The 16,683-nt window shown below is 35.5% G+C and overlaps 1 protein-coding gene across 9 annotated transcripts in view; it reads right to left on the bottom strand.

Annotated features, from left to right (window-relative positions):
* MESK2 (misexpression suppressor of KSR 2) overlaps window positions 1-16,683 on the bottom strand; it is a 170,981-nt gene that overhangs the window by 120,019 nt on the left and 34,279 nt on the right. For 4 of the 9 annotated variants that reach the window (XM_090415106.1, XM_090415105.1, XM_090415104.1 and 1 more), the window contains exon 2: window positions 13,950-14,048. In XM_090415106.1, the coding sequence (XP_090271232.1) occupies window positions 13,950-14,030 (81 nt within the window). In that variant the 5' untranslated portion in view covers window positions 14,031-14,048. Of the gene's footprint in view, window positions 1-13,949; window positions 14,055-16,683 lie in introns of all 9 variants that reach the window. The other 5 variants (XM_090415110.1, XM_090415111.1, XM_090415109.1 and 2 more) reach the window with 2 other exon arrangements.

Genomic DNA, 16,683 nt, shown 5'->3' on the forward strand with positions numbered 1-16,683 from the left:
TAATTTGCAGAAGACAAATTTTGGTAGTAAATTTGGAACATAATGTACATGAAATAGTGTAGTACTGTATGTCATTAAAAATAACTTTGGAAAATATTTTAAATTGGTAACTAAATTATTTCATCCTGGTAACTGATTTTTTAAAATAGTTAGCCATAAAAAATGTACAGATAGAAAATTTTTAAAATCAATAACATTTATTTTTAATATATATATATATATATATATATATATATATAGCAGTAATCGAATTTGGGTATAGAAAAAAATGCCGCACTAATAGAAAATGCACTAATTGGGGGCACATTAATCGAGAGATTGCTATAATAGACTTGCTCATTATTTTTTAAAAAACAAAAAAGTCTGATCAAAGTCCTATAGGCAAAATACTATTCTAATGGAAACTTACATTAATACAACTGGTATCAACTATTCTAGTGAAGAGAATACTTATCTTGTAGGAGAGAAGTAATTCTCCCACTTCACAGCAATCTAGTCAAGATGTGATAAATAAAATAGATAATAAACAGAAAAATAGAGTAACACAGCATTTTAGGCAAGCTGATAACAAAAGAAAGTGCTGCAGATACATGTATCAAAACTTTCAATTTCCTGATCAAGATCACTGATTAAAAATTAAAAACAATACTGCACCCAACACTGACCCCCTATGAAAGCCTACTAGTAAGAACATGATAGCAGGCAAGTATTCAATATTACCTTCCACTTTCTCTCCCTTGAAAAGCTATTCTTCTAACCTACTAAGTACGTCAGTGCATTGTCCCTAACACCATATTTCCCCATACGTGTATATAAAATAACAGCAAAGTACAATATCAAATGTCTTGCTACAATCTAAACATGTAATGTTGAAATTACTTTCGGCATCTAATTCCTTTACAGTTTCACATTGTAAGGACAAGTTTTTAAGGATTTAAGTTTTATAAATAAAACTTAAATGCTTATCCTTAATTAATAAAGCCATACCATAATTTATTTATAATTTTATTACCATTTTATTATTATTATTTAGGTCTCCAAGGAGTCAAAAGACTCATTGTGAGAGGTCCTTCCTAGGAAACACAAGTCTATCAAGATTCATTGTGGGAGGTCTCTCCTAGGAAACAAAGTCCATCATACCATTCCTTAAACTCATTGACTGTTCTCGCTGTCACCACTCTATCAGGTAATGCATTCCACAGTTCAACCACCCTCCATGCAAAGAAACCACTCCTCACTCTCTTGCTCACAGTTTCCTTTCATAACTTCCAGGGATGGCCCCTTGTCATCACTCCTTCCTGCTGTTTAACCAAGCGAAAGAACTCCCCAGTGGCAACCCTGTAACCACCTCTCAACAGTTTAAACATATCACCTCTTCTTCTTCTATCAAACTCTGCAGTCCACATTCCCTCAGTCGATCCTCAAAACTAACATTGTACAGTTCTGAAACCATCTTTGTTATCTGCCTTTTAAATACCTCTGCATTCTATTCTTAACAAGAGACTGTTTTATTTACTAGAGATGGTAAACTCAACAACTATAAGCCTCTATTTTACTTTTTAATCATCCTTAATCCTCCCTGATTACTCTCAATAGCACAGCCAGAAGAACATGGAATATGCACCCTTCAAATGGAATCTTTAGATGGGCTGTTACAATTGAAAGTTAGCTAGCCGAGCTCACATGTAGATAAGCAAGAAAACTGGATTTTTCATCCTACAAAACAAGCAAATCATCCGAGGAACACATACATATACTCTAATAATAACAACAGTAGATGAATTTCCTTGAAGTCTACAGTTGTTTCAAACTACTTTCTAAAAAGAAAGCAGCTTGAAACAACCATATACCTCAGGTTCATCATTTTGGTTGTTATCCATTTTAGTTGGTTAGCAATAATTTTTAAATGGTATAAACATGTTGGTAACTTGAGAATAATTTTTCTAAATACCTTTCATTTATCATTTAATTTAATTCAATGAACATCTAACTTCAATTAATTCCTCTTAAGTGTTTCATTAGACCCCTTGTAATTTTCCTTTGAAACACTAAATCCCTTTTCATTTTTCCTCATCTTTCACATGTGGCATTCTACAACACATATTCCAGAAAATAATGCTCATCACTACCTGCAAGTGACTAACACAAAAGTTCATCACAAAAGGGTTCCTCAGTGATTACTAGCTCTAGTGTATTCCCTCCTCTTGTGACATGTTAGTTCAATAAACATATCAATTACAGATTGAAAAAAGTCTGCTCTGAGCTGAATATCCATCCCACAATCCTCAATCAATATCAGGGGAATTAAAATCTTCCATCAACAACATTAATTTTTGCTTGCCACTTAACCTGTCTGAAAACTCCATTGTAGTCATTTGTTTAACAAATCTCAAAGAACTTACCAGTTCAACCCCTTAAGGTTGAATTATTAAGTTTAATGCCACTCAAAATAGATTCAATAATGTAATCAAAATTATTATTAAAAGTTACATTCTGTATGGAAATTTCTATATAGAATCTACTTTTTAATCAATAACAATCTTCTTCATCTCTGGCTATAAATTATCTAAGTTCCATATTCAGAGTACAGAATATCAGGCTAACATTATGCCTTTGTTAGACTTAGCATATCTGGCTTCTTACTATTGATCATCAGCTCACACTCACAATATTTATTAATTATACTGAGTAAAATTAATATATAAAGACAACTGTCTCAAAATAGAAACATGAGTCAATTTAGATACAGCTAAAATTAATACAGATATCTTAGATGACTATGGATAATTCAATATTAATTTGTCACACGTTACATGGGCATTTTCAGTATAAAAATGGATCAGAATAACATACAAGTAAATTTTTAAAAAAAATGCAGCATATCACCACTTAATTCCCAGAATTAATTGGTGATATGTCACTTAATTCCCAGAGTAAAAAAAAATAAAAAAAATTGAGGTAAGATTACAAGATTTGAAAAATACTATTTCCCAATCAGAAAGTAAACATAGCCCAATTCAATCTATTCAAATTAGGATGATTTAATAATACTTCACAACTTTCTTTATAAAGCTGTTCCACAGAATTATTGTGTTCTTCCAAAGAACTCTGTTTAGAGAAGACGGCATATTCTTCAGGTACAGATTTTCTAACTACTACTACAAGAAACAGACGTATTAATCACAGTGAAAATTATTTAATTGTAAATATTTCATCCCAAGTATCTTAGGACATCATCAGTACAATAGTTTAAACAATAATAGGAATAACAGACGGTTAGGGCGCATGATTATAATAGAATCTCAATAAGCGTGCATAACGTGTTACAGAAGTAAAATAAAAAAACAAATAAATAAATAAAAATAATAATTATTATTTAACACAATTTTGTATGACAATTTCCTATACTTTAGGAATAGTAAGAACGTTGTTGCAATTTAAATTTGGTCTGTGTAGTAGGGCTTCAGCACTTTCTTTATATAAACATTCGTGTTTATATAAAGATCAATGTAAAAGTTTAGACTTTTTCCAGACATGTTTCGTTATATAAAAAAAGATTTTCTAAGCCTTCAAACCACCTAGAAACTGTGAACATAATTTTTTCAATGCAATCACAGAGAGTAACACAAAGACATGCCTAATGGCAAAAATATCACACTGATGATAGCAAGACTGTGATACCTTTTGCATAGTAAAATCATGGTGCTAAAGAGCTGTAACTCTGAAGCAATGACGTAACTTCAAGTAAGTGGCAATTCAAAAATGTCCATAAGCAGAAGCTCTGTAACTCAAGATGTGCCTGTAATTAGCAAGAGTGGGAGAGGACACTGATGGCAGTACTATCTATCTGCTATTATAATTCATTCTGAACAGAAAATGTCAAACACTTGACTAATCAATATCAGGAGGAAACTCTTGTTTAAGTAAACTAACAGTATCCTTTAAAGAGTATATTGGTAAATAAGGAAACTATATCTCACATGATCATTACATCAGACGAGCTCAGACAAACATTGCAAATTTTGCTTTAAAATCCATTTTGTATTTTATTTTTATATTTTTGATAAAAGCACTTCCCTATGGAAGTAGAGAGTAATATAGACTGATACTTGGAAAGTATGGCTCTGGCAGTACAAGATAAAGTATATTACAGAAAGATTATCTTAATGCTCTGTGACTACTCCACTGTACTTTTCATCCGATCTCAGAATAAGTCAACAAACTCATACAAGTCATGTTTCTCGTTGTGATCATGATTTTAAGAAAAAAAAAAGTTGAGGCCTTTCATGCACATCCTTTAGGTTATATGGTCTTCCCAAGAACCACAAGCCTTATATTCCCTTAAGACCACTTGTTGATTTGTTTCAATATTGGAATACCTTGAGTTAGCATAATAATAACTATAAAAACGGAGGAAAACTTACATTAAAAGTTATTTATTGTAGAATTTTCAACTAAGTGTCATAGGCATCATCTTCAATACATGATTACAAAATGGCAATCAAACAATAACAGACAATTCTTAAAAGTGCTACCTTAGTAGCTAATGTAATAACAAAAACAGTTTATCTCCTAATAAACACACACACACAGTTAGGAAAGATTAGTAGATTTAAAAAGTACTATTTGCCATAATGGGAGAGACTTAGACCATCAGATCTGTTTAAGTTACAGCAGTAAAGTTTCACAAATTTCAAAGTTTCTTTATAAAGACATTCTGTGAGGAAACGACTTTTATGAAGGACTCATGTTCCAATGAACTCAATGTTCGGTGCAGAAAGCATGCTCAGCAAGTCTAGACTATTCAGTCTCATGATATTTAATATAACACTTGCATTCTTTTAGACAAATAAAAGCAGATCTTCCAGTTTGTCCAAAATAAGATAAGCTGGAAGAGCAAAGAATCTGGAAGATGCCTGGCAAATCTAGAGGAGAAGCGAGAAAGGCAGAGATTTTGCTGATGGGGTGAAAGGCAAAAAGCATTTAACAGTTATGGTATCTCTACCTCTTCCAATGCAGAAAAAAATAACTCATGGTAACTTTCATGGTTACTCTCATCAGAGGATGTTATTATAAGTGGAGGAAGACTTGACATCATATTTATAATAACATCCTCTGATGAGATGATCAAATTCACGATCCCTTGGTTCTCATGTGTCATCACAAAAATTCAAGAAATTCATTCTCTATGCCCTACAGATGCACTCTCTTCATTCTAATCTATATTACAAACATTAAGTTACTAATTTACCTATACATTTCCTTCTCATTAACCTCCATGTTACTAGGTCCACAACCACAACATTCAACTAAATATATCATCCTATCCACCTCTACCTCACAAATACTGCCTCAAAACGACTACCACTATTTGTCCCTTACATCTCCGCACCTTGGAAGGGTATAACTACATCAACAGCACTTCTCTTTTTCTGCCCTTCCTTATCCAACACATCTCAATGATAATTTTTGAGCAAATGAACTTGATCAATACAACAAATTAATTCCCCTTATTTTGGATATTCAATCTTTCAAGAAAATCTATAATTCTCCTCATTTCACTAGACACATGTTTCATCTCTTTCTTCATTTTCACTAACTCCACTTTCATATCTTTAATCACTTTCTCGCCAACATTCACACTCGCTATCTTGCTATCAGTCGTACTCTCCTTCTCAATGGCATTGCAGCTTTCTCTCTCTCTATCTTGCTGTCAGTTTACATGCTCTCTTACCATCAGCATAGCTCTGTTCATAAATGTTGCAGCTTTTTTATTATAAGGATAGAAGGTTCTACTGGACACTTCCTAACAGACAGTGTTAGGAAGTGTCCAGTAGAACAATAGGCTCTCAGTCCCAAGATCATCAGTTAGTTTCTCTGCAAAATGTTCATCTCTCGCAACATCACTTTTTGCATTCTCACAGGATTATGGTAGAGCCATGCCTTCACAGCCCTCACAAACTGCTGTGCCCTAATGTAGCATGGTCAACCTGTTCTTTAGCAGTCAGATATGTCTTCTGTATCATTATAATGGTGAGTCTGATACACAAATAAAATTTTGTACAAATAAAGATACACAAATGAAACACTCAGGGTCATCCTACTAACCCTGAGTGTTTTTAGCGTGTTGAAAATAACAGGTGGCTGCATTCCAACCTTTGAAGTGCTGCTACAACACGGTTCTCATAATCTCCCCACTGCATGTTAATCCATACAGCTAGACAACTCTCTCTACTGATAAACATGCGAATGTTGGCTGTGCACAGTGCCATTAATGAAATTGGGCTGGCAAAATGCTGTGAGTAGCACAGGGATGTGGGGAAGTCGTAACAATATTTATGGCAAGACTGTAGGTTCTTTGCATGGAGAGTGGTTAGTCAGTGGAATGCATTGCCTGACATTGTGGTGAATGCAGATACATTGAATAACTTTAAAACATAGTTTAATGGGCTTTGTATGTAACAGTGAGTCTGATGTTAATAATAATAAATGCAGAATTAACATTTAAATTTTAAAATGCTATGTCAGATTATATTAATGTCACTTAATATAATTTTGATTTTAATGGTACAGACTGCATGAAATACATGCAGTCTGTACCATTAAAATCAAAAATAATCTGGAAACTCAAAGTAGTTAGTCTCCCTCTTTGTAACTGGTTTGTTTGCATCTGTGCTTTTTTTTCATGTTTTGTATTATTTGTTTGGTTTCTGACAATCCTTTGTGTTCTGTCATCAGTATACTATTTTCCACCATTTGATTATGGAAGATTATTATGACATCATATGCTATGAAATTCAGTTTACTATCATGAAGTTTTTGTGCTTTTACTGTTTGTAATAGTGAGCTTAACATAGCATTGGTTCTATGGGACTTAGACTAGGACTTTTCCATAATTTGTTATAGTGCATCATTTTATTGTTACAGCACTGTTTGCTACAGTGCACATCTACTGTAATAAGTTTATTACAGCATTATGCTAGAGTTTCTTATAGCAAGTTTATTTTTTTTTAGAATAGCACTCATGCAATGGGAGTTTGCCAAGGACTTTTTTTTTTTTTTTTTTTTTGGTATTTCTATAATGTTTGCTATAGCAGCGTGTTGATTACAATCTTTTTTCAACTTTTTAAAAATTTTATACATGCTCATTTTATGTATTATGGCTGAATATTTATTTTTACAGATAATAGAAGAGTGTATAAAATATATATGATACGTTTCTTTTTGGTAAAGAAAATTCATAAGTCTGAGATGTCATACAATGTATGATGTTCGTATGTTTCAGAGAAGTGATATACTAGTAAAGCACATATCATTGCATTTTTATGCGACTCCCATCCAAAGGTTGTAAACTTATAGTACATTAATACAGTGGATAGGTAATAATTTTTTTATTAATTAAAAAATTAATTAATCGTAGTCAAGATATTAGAAAAGTTAGCAAGGATCAGGATTTAAAATTGGTTGACAACAACAACATTTTCTTTAATGAACAGCATGGCTTTGCTAAAAAGCCTATTCTAAACGATTCCCATCCAAAGGTTGTAAACTTATAGTACATTAATACAGTGGATAGGTAATAATTTTTTTTATTAATTAAAAAATTAATTGTAGTCAAGATATTAGAAAAGTTAGCGAGGACCAGGATTTAAAATTGATTGACAATGACAACATTCTCTTTAATGAACAGCATGGCTTTGTTGCTAAAAGACGATTGTGTTTTAGCAATCTACTTACTTTTTATAACAAGGTGACAGATGCAGTGGACAAAGGGGATGCATAAACAGTGGTATATTTAGATTTTGCTAAAGCTTTTGACAACTGGCCACATGACAAGCTGGTAATTAAATTGGAACAGATGGGGTTGGATAGATTAGTGAACTCGATTGGAGACTGACTATCGATAGGAATCAGCAAGTTATGTATGAAGAAGCAATATCCCAGAAGAGGAATCATTAATGGTGTGCCCTGAGGGCCTGGTCCCAAACCAGGTCCTCAGGGCACACCTGGTGGCACACCTTATACTCTGCATCCCATCTGTGCTTCCTGGATTTTAAAACCTTATGCTTTACTGCATCAAACTGGTAGCCTCATTCAATAGTCAATTCATCCAGTCTGTTCAAGTTCACTTGTAAGACTGCAATGTTTTTTCTCCTCCTCATAGCTCTGCCCAACTTTGCATCATCTGTAAACAACTGTATATCACCATTCAGGTCTTTCCCAATACTGTTTAATCTGTATGTAAATGATATTGGGAAAGACCTGAATGGTGATATACAGTTGTTTACAGATGATGCAAAGTTGGGCAGAACTATGAGGAGAAGAAAGAACATTGCAGCCTTACAAGTGAACTTGAACAGACTGGGTCAATTGACTATTGAATGAGGCTACCAGTTCAATGCAGCAAAGGTTTTAAAATCCAGGAAGCACAGATGGGATACAGAGTATAAGACTGGTGAGGATATCTTAGAGGAGTTGGAGAAGATGAGGGATTGGAGGGTGTTGAATGGATAAGAACCTAAATTTCAGTAACATTTTGCTAAAATTGAGGACAGCACAGTGCATTATGGCAATGATGTAGCAAATACTAATATGCAGGAGCAATGATGTTTTGAACCCACTGTATAAAGCTTTGATCAGACCACATATGAATTACTGTGCACAAAGTCTGTCACTTGACTAAAGTGGTCTCTGCAATGTTGAATATGAAGACAGAATGAGAGAATGTAATTTGCAGTCTAGTAGAAAGATGGTTCTGTGCAGTTACCCGAGTGGCTATGCACTTTGCAACCATATGCCTGGGAAATGAGTGTCCTGGGTTCAATTCCTGTCGCTGCCATGAGGAGCTTAGGATCTTTCTCAGACATAACCAAGTTAACCTGTCTTGGGCGTGGAATGTAGGGTTTTTCTCCCCAGTTTATCTGAGGTTTTTTATCCTGCAAGCAGGCAAATTGAAGAACTCAACACTTCTATAGACATAGGATATATAAGGAGGCATAGGGCTAACCACCTTATCCTTGGGTACAGTTGCAGTTAAATGAATAGAAAAACCCTTAGCACCACAAGGTAAAAGAGGGAAGAAGAAGTAGGTAGATAGAAGGGGGAGGATAAACTGATAAGGAGTTATTACTGGATTAATTTGGATCACATTTTTCATAGAATGGGTGGAGAAGAAGGGGTGAAGAATAGATTTTTTGCATGGAGAGTGGTAGGCAATTGGAATACATTACCTAATAGTTGTTTGAGAGATTTGTGCCATGAGAGGTTTCTTCAATTAACATGAAAAAACACAAGGGATAAGTAATACCATTAATTTAAGGCCTTATATTTCAGCCTGAATATGGCTGATGATGATGATAATGTTTGCTATAGCAGTGAGCTGATCAATCTTTTTTCATTTTTTTTTAAAATTTTATACATGCTAATTTTATGCATTATGATTGAATATTTATTTTTACAGATAATAAAAGAGTGTATAAAATATATATGATGATGACCTGCAGGCTGAAATACATAGTATTACTTATTCCTTATAGTGTGGTGCATGTGAAGATGCTGAATGCATCTATGTCAGAGAATAAGCTGTGTGTGTGTGTGTGAGAGAGAGAGAGAGAGAGTGGACCTCCCATGATGAGTTGACAAGTAAGAGCTCCAGGGAGCAGTGAATGAGTGGAATAGTTTGCCTTTAGGGGTAGTGAGTGCATCTAGTGTGAATGAATTTAAGGAAAGTTATGACAGATGGTATGGATAGTTTATAGCCTCCCTCAATGAGTCCTTGACTCCCTGGAGGTCTCAGATAATAATAATCAGCATAAGTGAAACTTGGCTCATGGAGGATGACACACAGATGTAAATAGAAATGGAAAGTTATACAATGTTCTGGGAAATGGGAACAGCAAAAGGAGGAGGAATACTATTAATGAACTTATTATAACTATTAATACTATTATTATAACTGTTCAGGGTGGAGATAAAAGAAAGCAATACATGCGATGGCTTTGAGTCTGAGATAAATCAGAGTCTTGCCATAGGAGGATTCCAAAACATGGAAGGCAAGAGTAGTATTACAAAGCAGTCTGCATATTTATAGCTGCAGATAGGTAAAGTACTGAAAAGATTGGTAAGGATTTGAATACAAGACTGAGTGAATAAGGACTTGTAGGGCATCTGATCGATTGCCTCATGGCAAACCAGTGTACTCACTGTAAATAGTGATGGATAAAAGATAAGCAGGATGGAGAAGAGATTGGCTCTGATAGATTGGCAGGGTACCTCATAAGAGCAGGGTAACTAATGCAGTGCGACACACAAATTCTGTTAAACTTATTTGTCAATTATACTAAATTTAGTTTGAAAGGGAACATTCATTTTAGAGTGCAAGTGTAATGCTGCATACCATATTTATGGAATTCTGCTCCAGAAATCTTGTATTCTACTCCTAACCAGAGCAGATTTCAGAAGGGAAAGTCAGTGAGCATACTGCAAAATGTCAAAGACGAACAGCAGAGAAATTATTACGAATTAGTAGTATATTACTACTTAGGATTAGTAGTATTAGCACTACAGAAGAGCATAGCAAAAAAGAAATCTCTTCATTACAGAGCAGTCTGTATATCTGCAGATCTGCTGGAGAGATGGAATAAAATAGAAGACTGAGTCAATATGGACTTTGAAAGCATCTGATCAACTGTCTCATTATGTCTCAATATGCTATCTTATCACAGCATATTTGCTGCTGTGATAAGATACTTTATCAGCCCTTGATCAGACCATGCTTGAACTACTGTTTACAAATTTGGCAACCTAGTTTTCATGACGATGAAAGAACTCTGGAGAGGATCCAGCAACGAGAAACTACATTAATGTCAAGCTGCTGTAATATTGTTATGAGATATTAATTGTCTGACACTGGTCAGACAATAATACCAGTTAGGATTTTGAAATATAAGACAGCAGTTGTCTCCTCTTCTCATCCATAAGATAGGATTATTGGCTAGCAGAACTAAATATACAATTGGGTGCTGCTATAGACCAGGTGATGGAAAAGATGGTGGTGACAGTATGCACAAGCAAATAGAAGAAATGGGTGGAAGGAGGGTGATTATTATGGGAGATTTCAACTATGGTCGCATTGATTGGAGTGAGGAGAGGACACACAGGAGGAAGGAACTGGATTTTATGCGGTTATTAAGGGATAACTATCTGCGACAGCATGTAATGGAAAATACTAGGGGTCAGAGAGTGCTTGACCTAGTAATTACATCTGAGGATTTGGCTGTAACAAATATGACCACATTGCCACCAATCGGTGAGAGTGATCATAGGGTCTTAACTTGGGAGGTGGCTAAAGGTGTAGAATTTTCAATTAAGACAGGGTACATGTGGAATTATCGGGCGGGAAAGTATGACAAGCTTAGGAGTTTGATTGGTTCAGTGCCATGGCATGTACAACTGCAAGGACTAGAAGTTGATAGTGCATGGGAGGTAGTTAAGAAGTGCTTGCATGAAGCAATGGCTGACTGTATACCTAGAGTCCGAATAATAAATCAAGTAGGGGTTAAATGGATGAATAACACCATTAAGCTTGAGTTGCAAAAAAAGAAACAACTATGGAGGGAATTTAAGGAGAAGGGTGACCGGCAGGCACATGAACGGTATAAAGCGCAGGCCAGAAGGGTGACGAGTGTGGTAAGAAAAGCAAAAAAGGATTACGAAAGAACATTGGCCATGCAGGCTAAAGAGAATCCTAAACAGTTTTTTAGATATGTAGCAAGTAAAAGGAAAAATGTACATGGCAGATTGATTTTAAAGAATGCCGATGGTAGGGAGGTAACTGAATCAGTTGAGATAGTTGAGTTACTGAGTGAGCACTTTGCAAAAGTATATCATCCAGGTGGTGACATTGCAGAAACGAATAAACCAGTAGATTATACGGGAATTGTGGTTAATGAAGTGGAGGTGAGTAGTCTATTGCATAACCTCAATGTCAATACATCTGTGGGATTGGATGGTATACCAGCTCGTGTTGTACGAGAAGCAGCCAAAGAATTGTCAGTACCCTTGACCATTTTGTTTAATTTGAGTCTCGGGTCTGGGTTAGTTCCGAGTGGGTGGAAAGAGGGGAAAATAGTTCCACTGCATAAAGGTGGTTCCAAGACTGCTGTTGTAAATTACCGACCGATTAGCATATCAGGAATCATTGTCAAGGTCTTAGAGAAAATAGTCAAGAGGAAAATACAGGATTGGATAGAAGAAAATGGGATACTGTATCGGGGACAGCATGGTTTTGTGAAGGGTAGGTCATGCCTCAGTAATTTGCTCACGTATTATAACACAGTGACGGCGGAACTGGATAAGGGTAATGGGTTTACGGTGATTCTACTGGACCTTGCCAAGGCCTTTGACAGGATTCCACATGGAATTCTAATCAGTAAATTGCAGCATATGGGAATGGACATAGGGTTGGTGAGATGGATAGGAGAGTGGTTGACGGAGAGATATCAGAGAGTGGTTTACTCGGGAGTAGAGTCCACAAGACGGCCTGTGACTAGTGGTGTGCCACAAGGATCTGTTCTTGGACCACTGCTGTTTAATTTGTTCATAAATGATATAGGAAATGATCTGAGAGGAACAGTTCATTTGTTTGTAGATGATGCGAAGTTGGGTAGGGCAATAGGGAATGCAGATGACGTCAGAATTTTGCAGGATGATTTGGATAGATTGGAGGTCTGGGCTAAGGAGAATGGATGTCAGTTTAATGTGGCAAAATGTAAGGTTATGCATTTTGGGGTGAAAAGATTGGCGGCAGTTTACTGCATTGGTGGAACCGTGCTCCAGGAAATTGATGAGGCACGAGATTTAGGAGTGTTGGTAGATAAGGAATTGAAATTTAGGGGACACATTGCAAAAGTGACCAAAACAGCTCATCAAATCACTTGGTTGCTGAAGAATACGTTGACAAGCAGAGACAAGCAGGTTATTGTTCCTCTGTATCGAGCCTTGATAAGACCCCATCTAGACTACTGTGCTCAGATTTGGTCACCTAGGTTTCTTCTTGATGGGGAGGAGGTGGAGAGGATCCAGAGGCGAGTGACCAAGATGATAGCAGGTCTGTGGAATGAACCGTATGAGAACAGGTTGAGGATTTGTGGGTTGCAAAAATTGGTTGATAGGCGGAGAAGGGGAGATATGATTGAGACATTCAAATTACTGAAGGGTTTCTATAAAATTAATTCAGAAGATATTTTTGAGAACAGGGCTGGTTGTGGGAGGACTAGGGGACATCCATGGAAACTGGGCAAAAGTGTGGTTAGTAAAGGTGTTAGAGCTGGGTTCTTTACTTTTAGAGTAGTGAATGAGTGGAATGCGCTCCCTGAGTCTGTGGTGGATGCTGTGACAGTGAATGAGTTTAAGGCGAGGTATGATAGATACTGTATGAATGTCAAATAGTTGTGATGAATATGATTTGGGGCCTCCCTCGATGAGTCTAATGACTCCCTGGAGTTGCCAGTAATAATAATAATAATAATAATAATAAGTCTACAAACTACCCACAGACATGAAATCAGCTACCAGCAATTACTAATAAGGATGTAGTCTGGTTGACTTTCAATTTCCAAAAAGTTGGGACAAAGAGTTCTGAGATAGCACAGAATAATTTATTTTTATTATTTATTTTTTTTAGCAAAATATTTGCTAATTCTTTTAACTGAATTTTTAAACCAATGAGTCTGCATTTAGATTTGATGACATTTAATTTTGAATGTCTTGAGATTCTATTCTGCCTCTATATTATCCGTCACGATGCATTTGCATTGAACATATTCACCAAAAAATAAATCAAATATCAACTATGACATACTGAATTCTAAATCAAACCAAAATGCTGATCAGAATAGAAGAAAATAACAAATTATGTTAGCAAAAATAAGCAAAAACAAACTTCCTACCTGTGAATAGGATCCTCCACTGGAAATTGAACGAATTAGGGGTTGATGTGGTTCAATATTCTTCAGTTCTATGTCATCCATATTTTCCTATTCTGAAAGCTAAAACTGTTCAAATAAGATTTACACAAAAGAAGCGCTGTATTTCAGATGCAAATATTAAAAAAAATAAAATAATTTACAGCAATAAAAAATATTATAATCGGTACTTTGTAGTTTTTATTTGGGATAACGAGCTCCATGTAGCTTAGCATACATACATACCCTTAACTCAGCTCTTACCATGCTTCAACAGTTAAAGGGTCTCACTAGCAACCCTTTAACTGTCGAAGCATGGTAAGAGCTGAAGTTAAACAGTTAAACCACAGTTAAAGGGTCTCTAACTCTTGTGTACACATTATCAGTGAAGTCTCCTTAGCCATGTATGCTCATTGTTTAAGTAAACAATGAGCATACATGTAATAAAAATAAATCTGAGAGCGTAAGGCCCGAGCCTTTTCTACCAAACCACCTATTACTGAGAGATTCTCAGACATCCTGTAGACATATTTCTCAACATCGCCAATTTTTTTAAACATGATTATACCTTTACTTGATATATTTATCATCATTGAATTAGCCTGATAGATTCATCAAATTCTCATTACACAAATTTGACTCAAAATTCTGTTAGCCTAGCAGATTAGAATGAAATAGGTACATGTGAGCAGAAAAGCGAGTGAACAACTATCAACAACTCTGAATTTAAAATAGGGACATTCTTCTATGGATATCTGTATATTTTGAGATTATATATTATTAATAAAATTTATTACTTATAGTTTTCATGTAAAGCATCACAAATAAAATACCCTAATGAGAATGTTTACATTTAAAAGTTAATATAATATTAAGTCAATAACCATAAATGGAAAAAGGGTGAGGGTGAAAAAAAAAAAAAAAGCTGTGAATATTCTTCATCTTGAGATAATTCAGAGAAGAATGCATTTTCAGCAGTGCTTACGATATAATTTGAAAAGAATGTTGGAAAACACTTGCAACATTAATGGGAGTATATAATTTTTTTTTTTCAATAGCAGGAATCTGTTCAGAGCTGGCTAATTGTTAGACTTTCTTTTCACTAATGAAACCTGAACTGTATTAATTTTGCTTCCTTTGCTGCTCTCAGCTGAACTATGCTAATTAATATACTTTCACATTTAGTGGTTTTCACACTAATGAGTGTCTGCATGATAAAATCTCAATGTAATCTCAATCTAAAAAGTCTAAAATATTAAAAAGAATGTCTGATGAAAGACATTTGTGTTAAAATGCTCTGAATATATTGTTTAGAGGTTAACAGTAGCTATAAGCTCAAAGCACTAAGCTCTCACTAAATTAAATCATTGCAGGCTAAAGGAAATCCCAAAGAGTTATTTCGTTATGAAGCAAGTAAGAGGAGGAATGACCATGAAAGGATAACATTAATGACTGCTGAAGGTAGTGATGTGAGAGAAGCACACAAAATAGTTCAGTCACTGAGTGACCACTTTTTCGAGGATATATCATCCAAGTGAGGTTACAGCTGTTCCATATATGAAAAGGACTAATGAAGAACAGAGATTCATGAATACTTAGAATATTGCAAAATCTCAATGTAATCAGCTCACATTTTATACAAATGTGCAAGGGAACTGGCAATGCCTTTGACTAGGCTGTTGAATTTAAAACTCAGCTATGGAAAAGTCCCAAGAGAGTGGGAGGAGGACAAAATAATTCCCATCCCACTATTTATTTAATGACATGTCCCAATAAAGTATAAAGCACAGGCCAGAAGGGTAATGAGTGTGGTAAGAAAAGCAAAAGCGGATTATGAAAGGAAATTAGCCACGCAAGCTAAAGAGAATCCCAAACAGTTTTTTTCGATATCCTGCAAGTGATTTTAAGGAATGCCAATGGTAGGGAGGCAATTGAATCAGTTGATATAGTGGAATTATTGAGCAAGCACTTTGCAAGAGTATATCATCCAGGTGGTGATATTGCAGGAATGAAGGAACCAATAGCTTATACAGGAATTGAGGTGAATGAAATGGAGGTGAATAGTATATTACAAAACCTTAATGTGAATACATCTGTGGGATTGGATGGTATACCAGCTCGGGTCTTACGTGAAGCGGCTAAAGAATTGTCAGTGCCCTTGACCATTTTGTTTAATTTGAGTCTCGGGTCTGAGTTAGTTCCAAGGGGGTGGAAAGAGGGGAAAATAGTTCCACTGCATAAAGGAGGTTCCAAGACTGCTGTTACAAATTACCGACAGATGCATATCAGGAGTTGTTGTCAAGGTTTTGGAGAAAGTAGTCAAGAGAAAAATACAGGAATGGATAGATGAAAATGGGATACTGTATGGGGGATAGCATGAGCATGGTTTTGTGAAGGGTAGATCATGCCTCATTAACTTGCTTATGTTTTATAACACAGTAACGGCTGAACTGGATAAGGATAATGGGTATACAGTGATACTGCTAGACCTTGCTAAGGCCTTTGACAGGAGACCACATGGAATTCTAATAAGTAAACTGCAACATATCGGGATGGATATAGGGTTGGTGAGATGAGGAGGGTGGTTGATGGAGAGATATCAGAGAGGAGTTTAATCAGGAGTAGAGTCCAAAAGACGACCTGTGACTAGTGGTGTGCCGCAGGGTTCTGTTCTTGGACCACTACTATTTAATTTGTTCATTGACGATATAGGAAAGGA

The sequence above is a fragment of the Typopeltis vanoorti genome, chromosome 26 (assembly GCF_054136105.1).
Source record: "Typopeltis vanoorti isolate ZY-2024b chromosome 26, IOZ_Tvanoo_1.0, whole genome shotgun sequence".
In the NCBI taxonomy this organism is placed as follows: domain Eukaryota; kingdom Metazoa; phylum Arthropoda; class Arachnida; order Uropygi; family Thelyphonidae; genus Typopeltis; species Typopeltis vanoorti.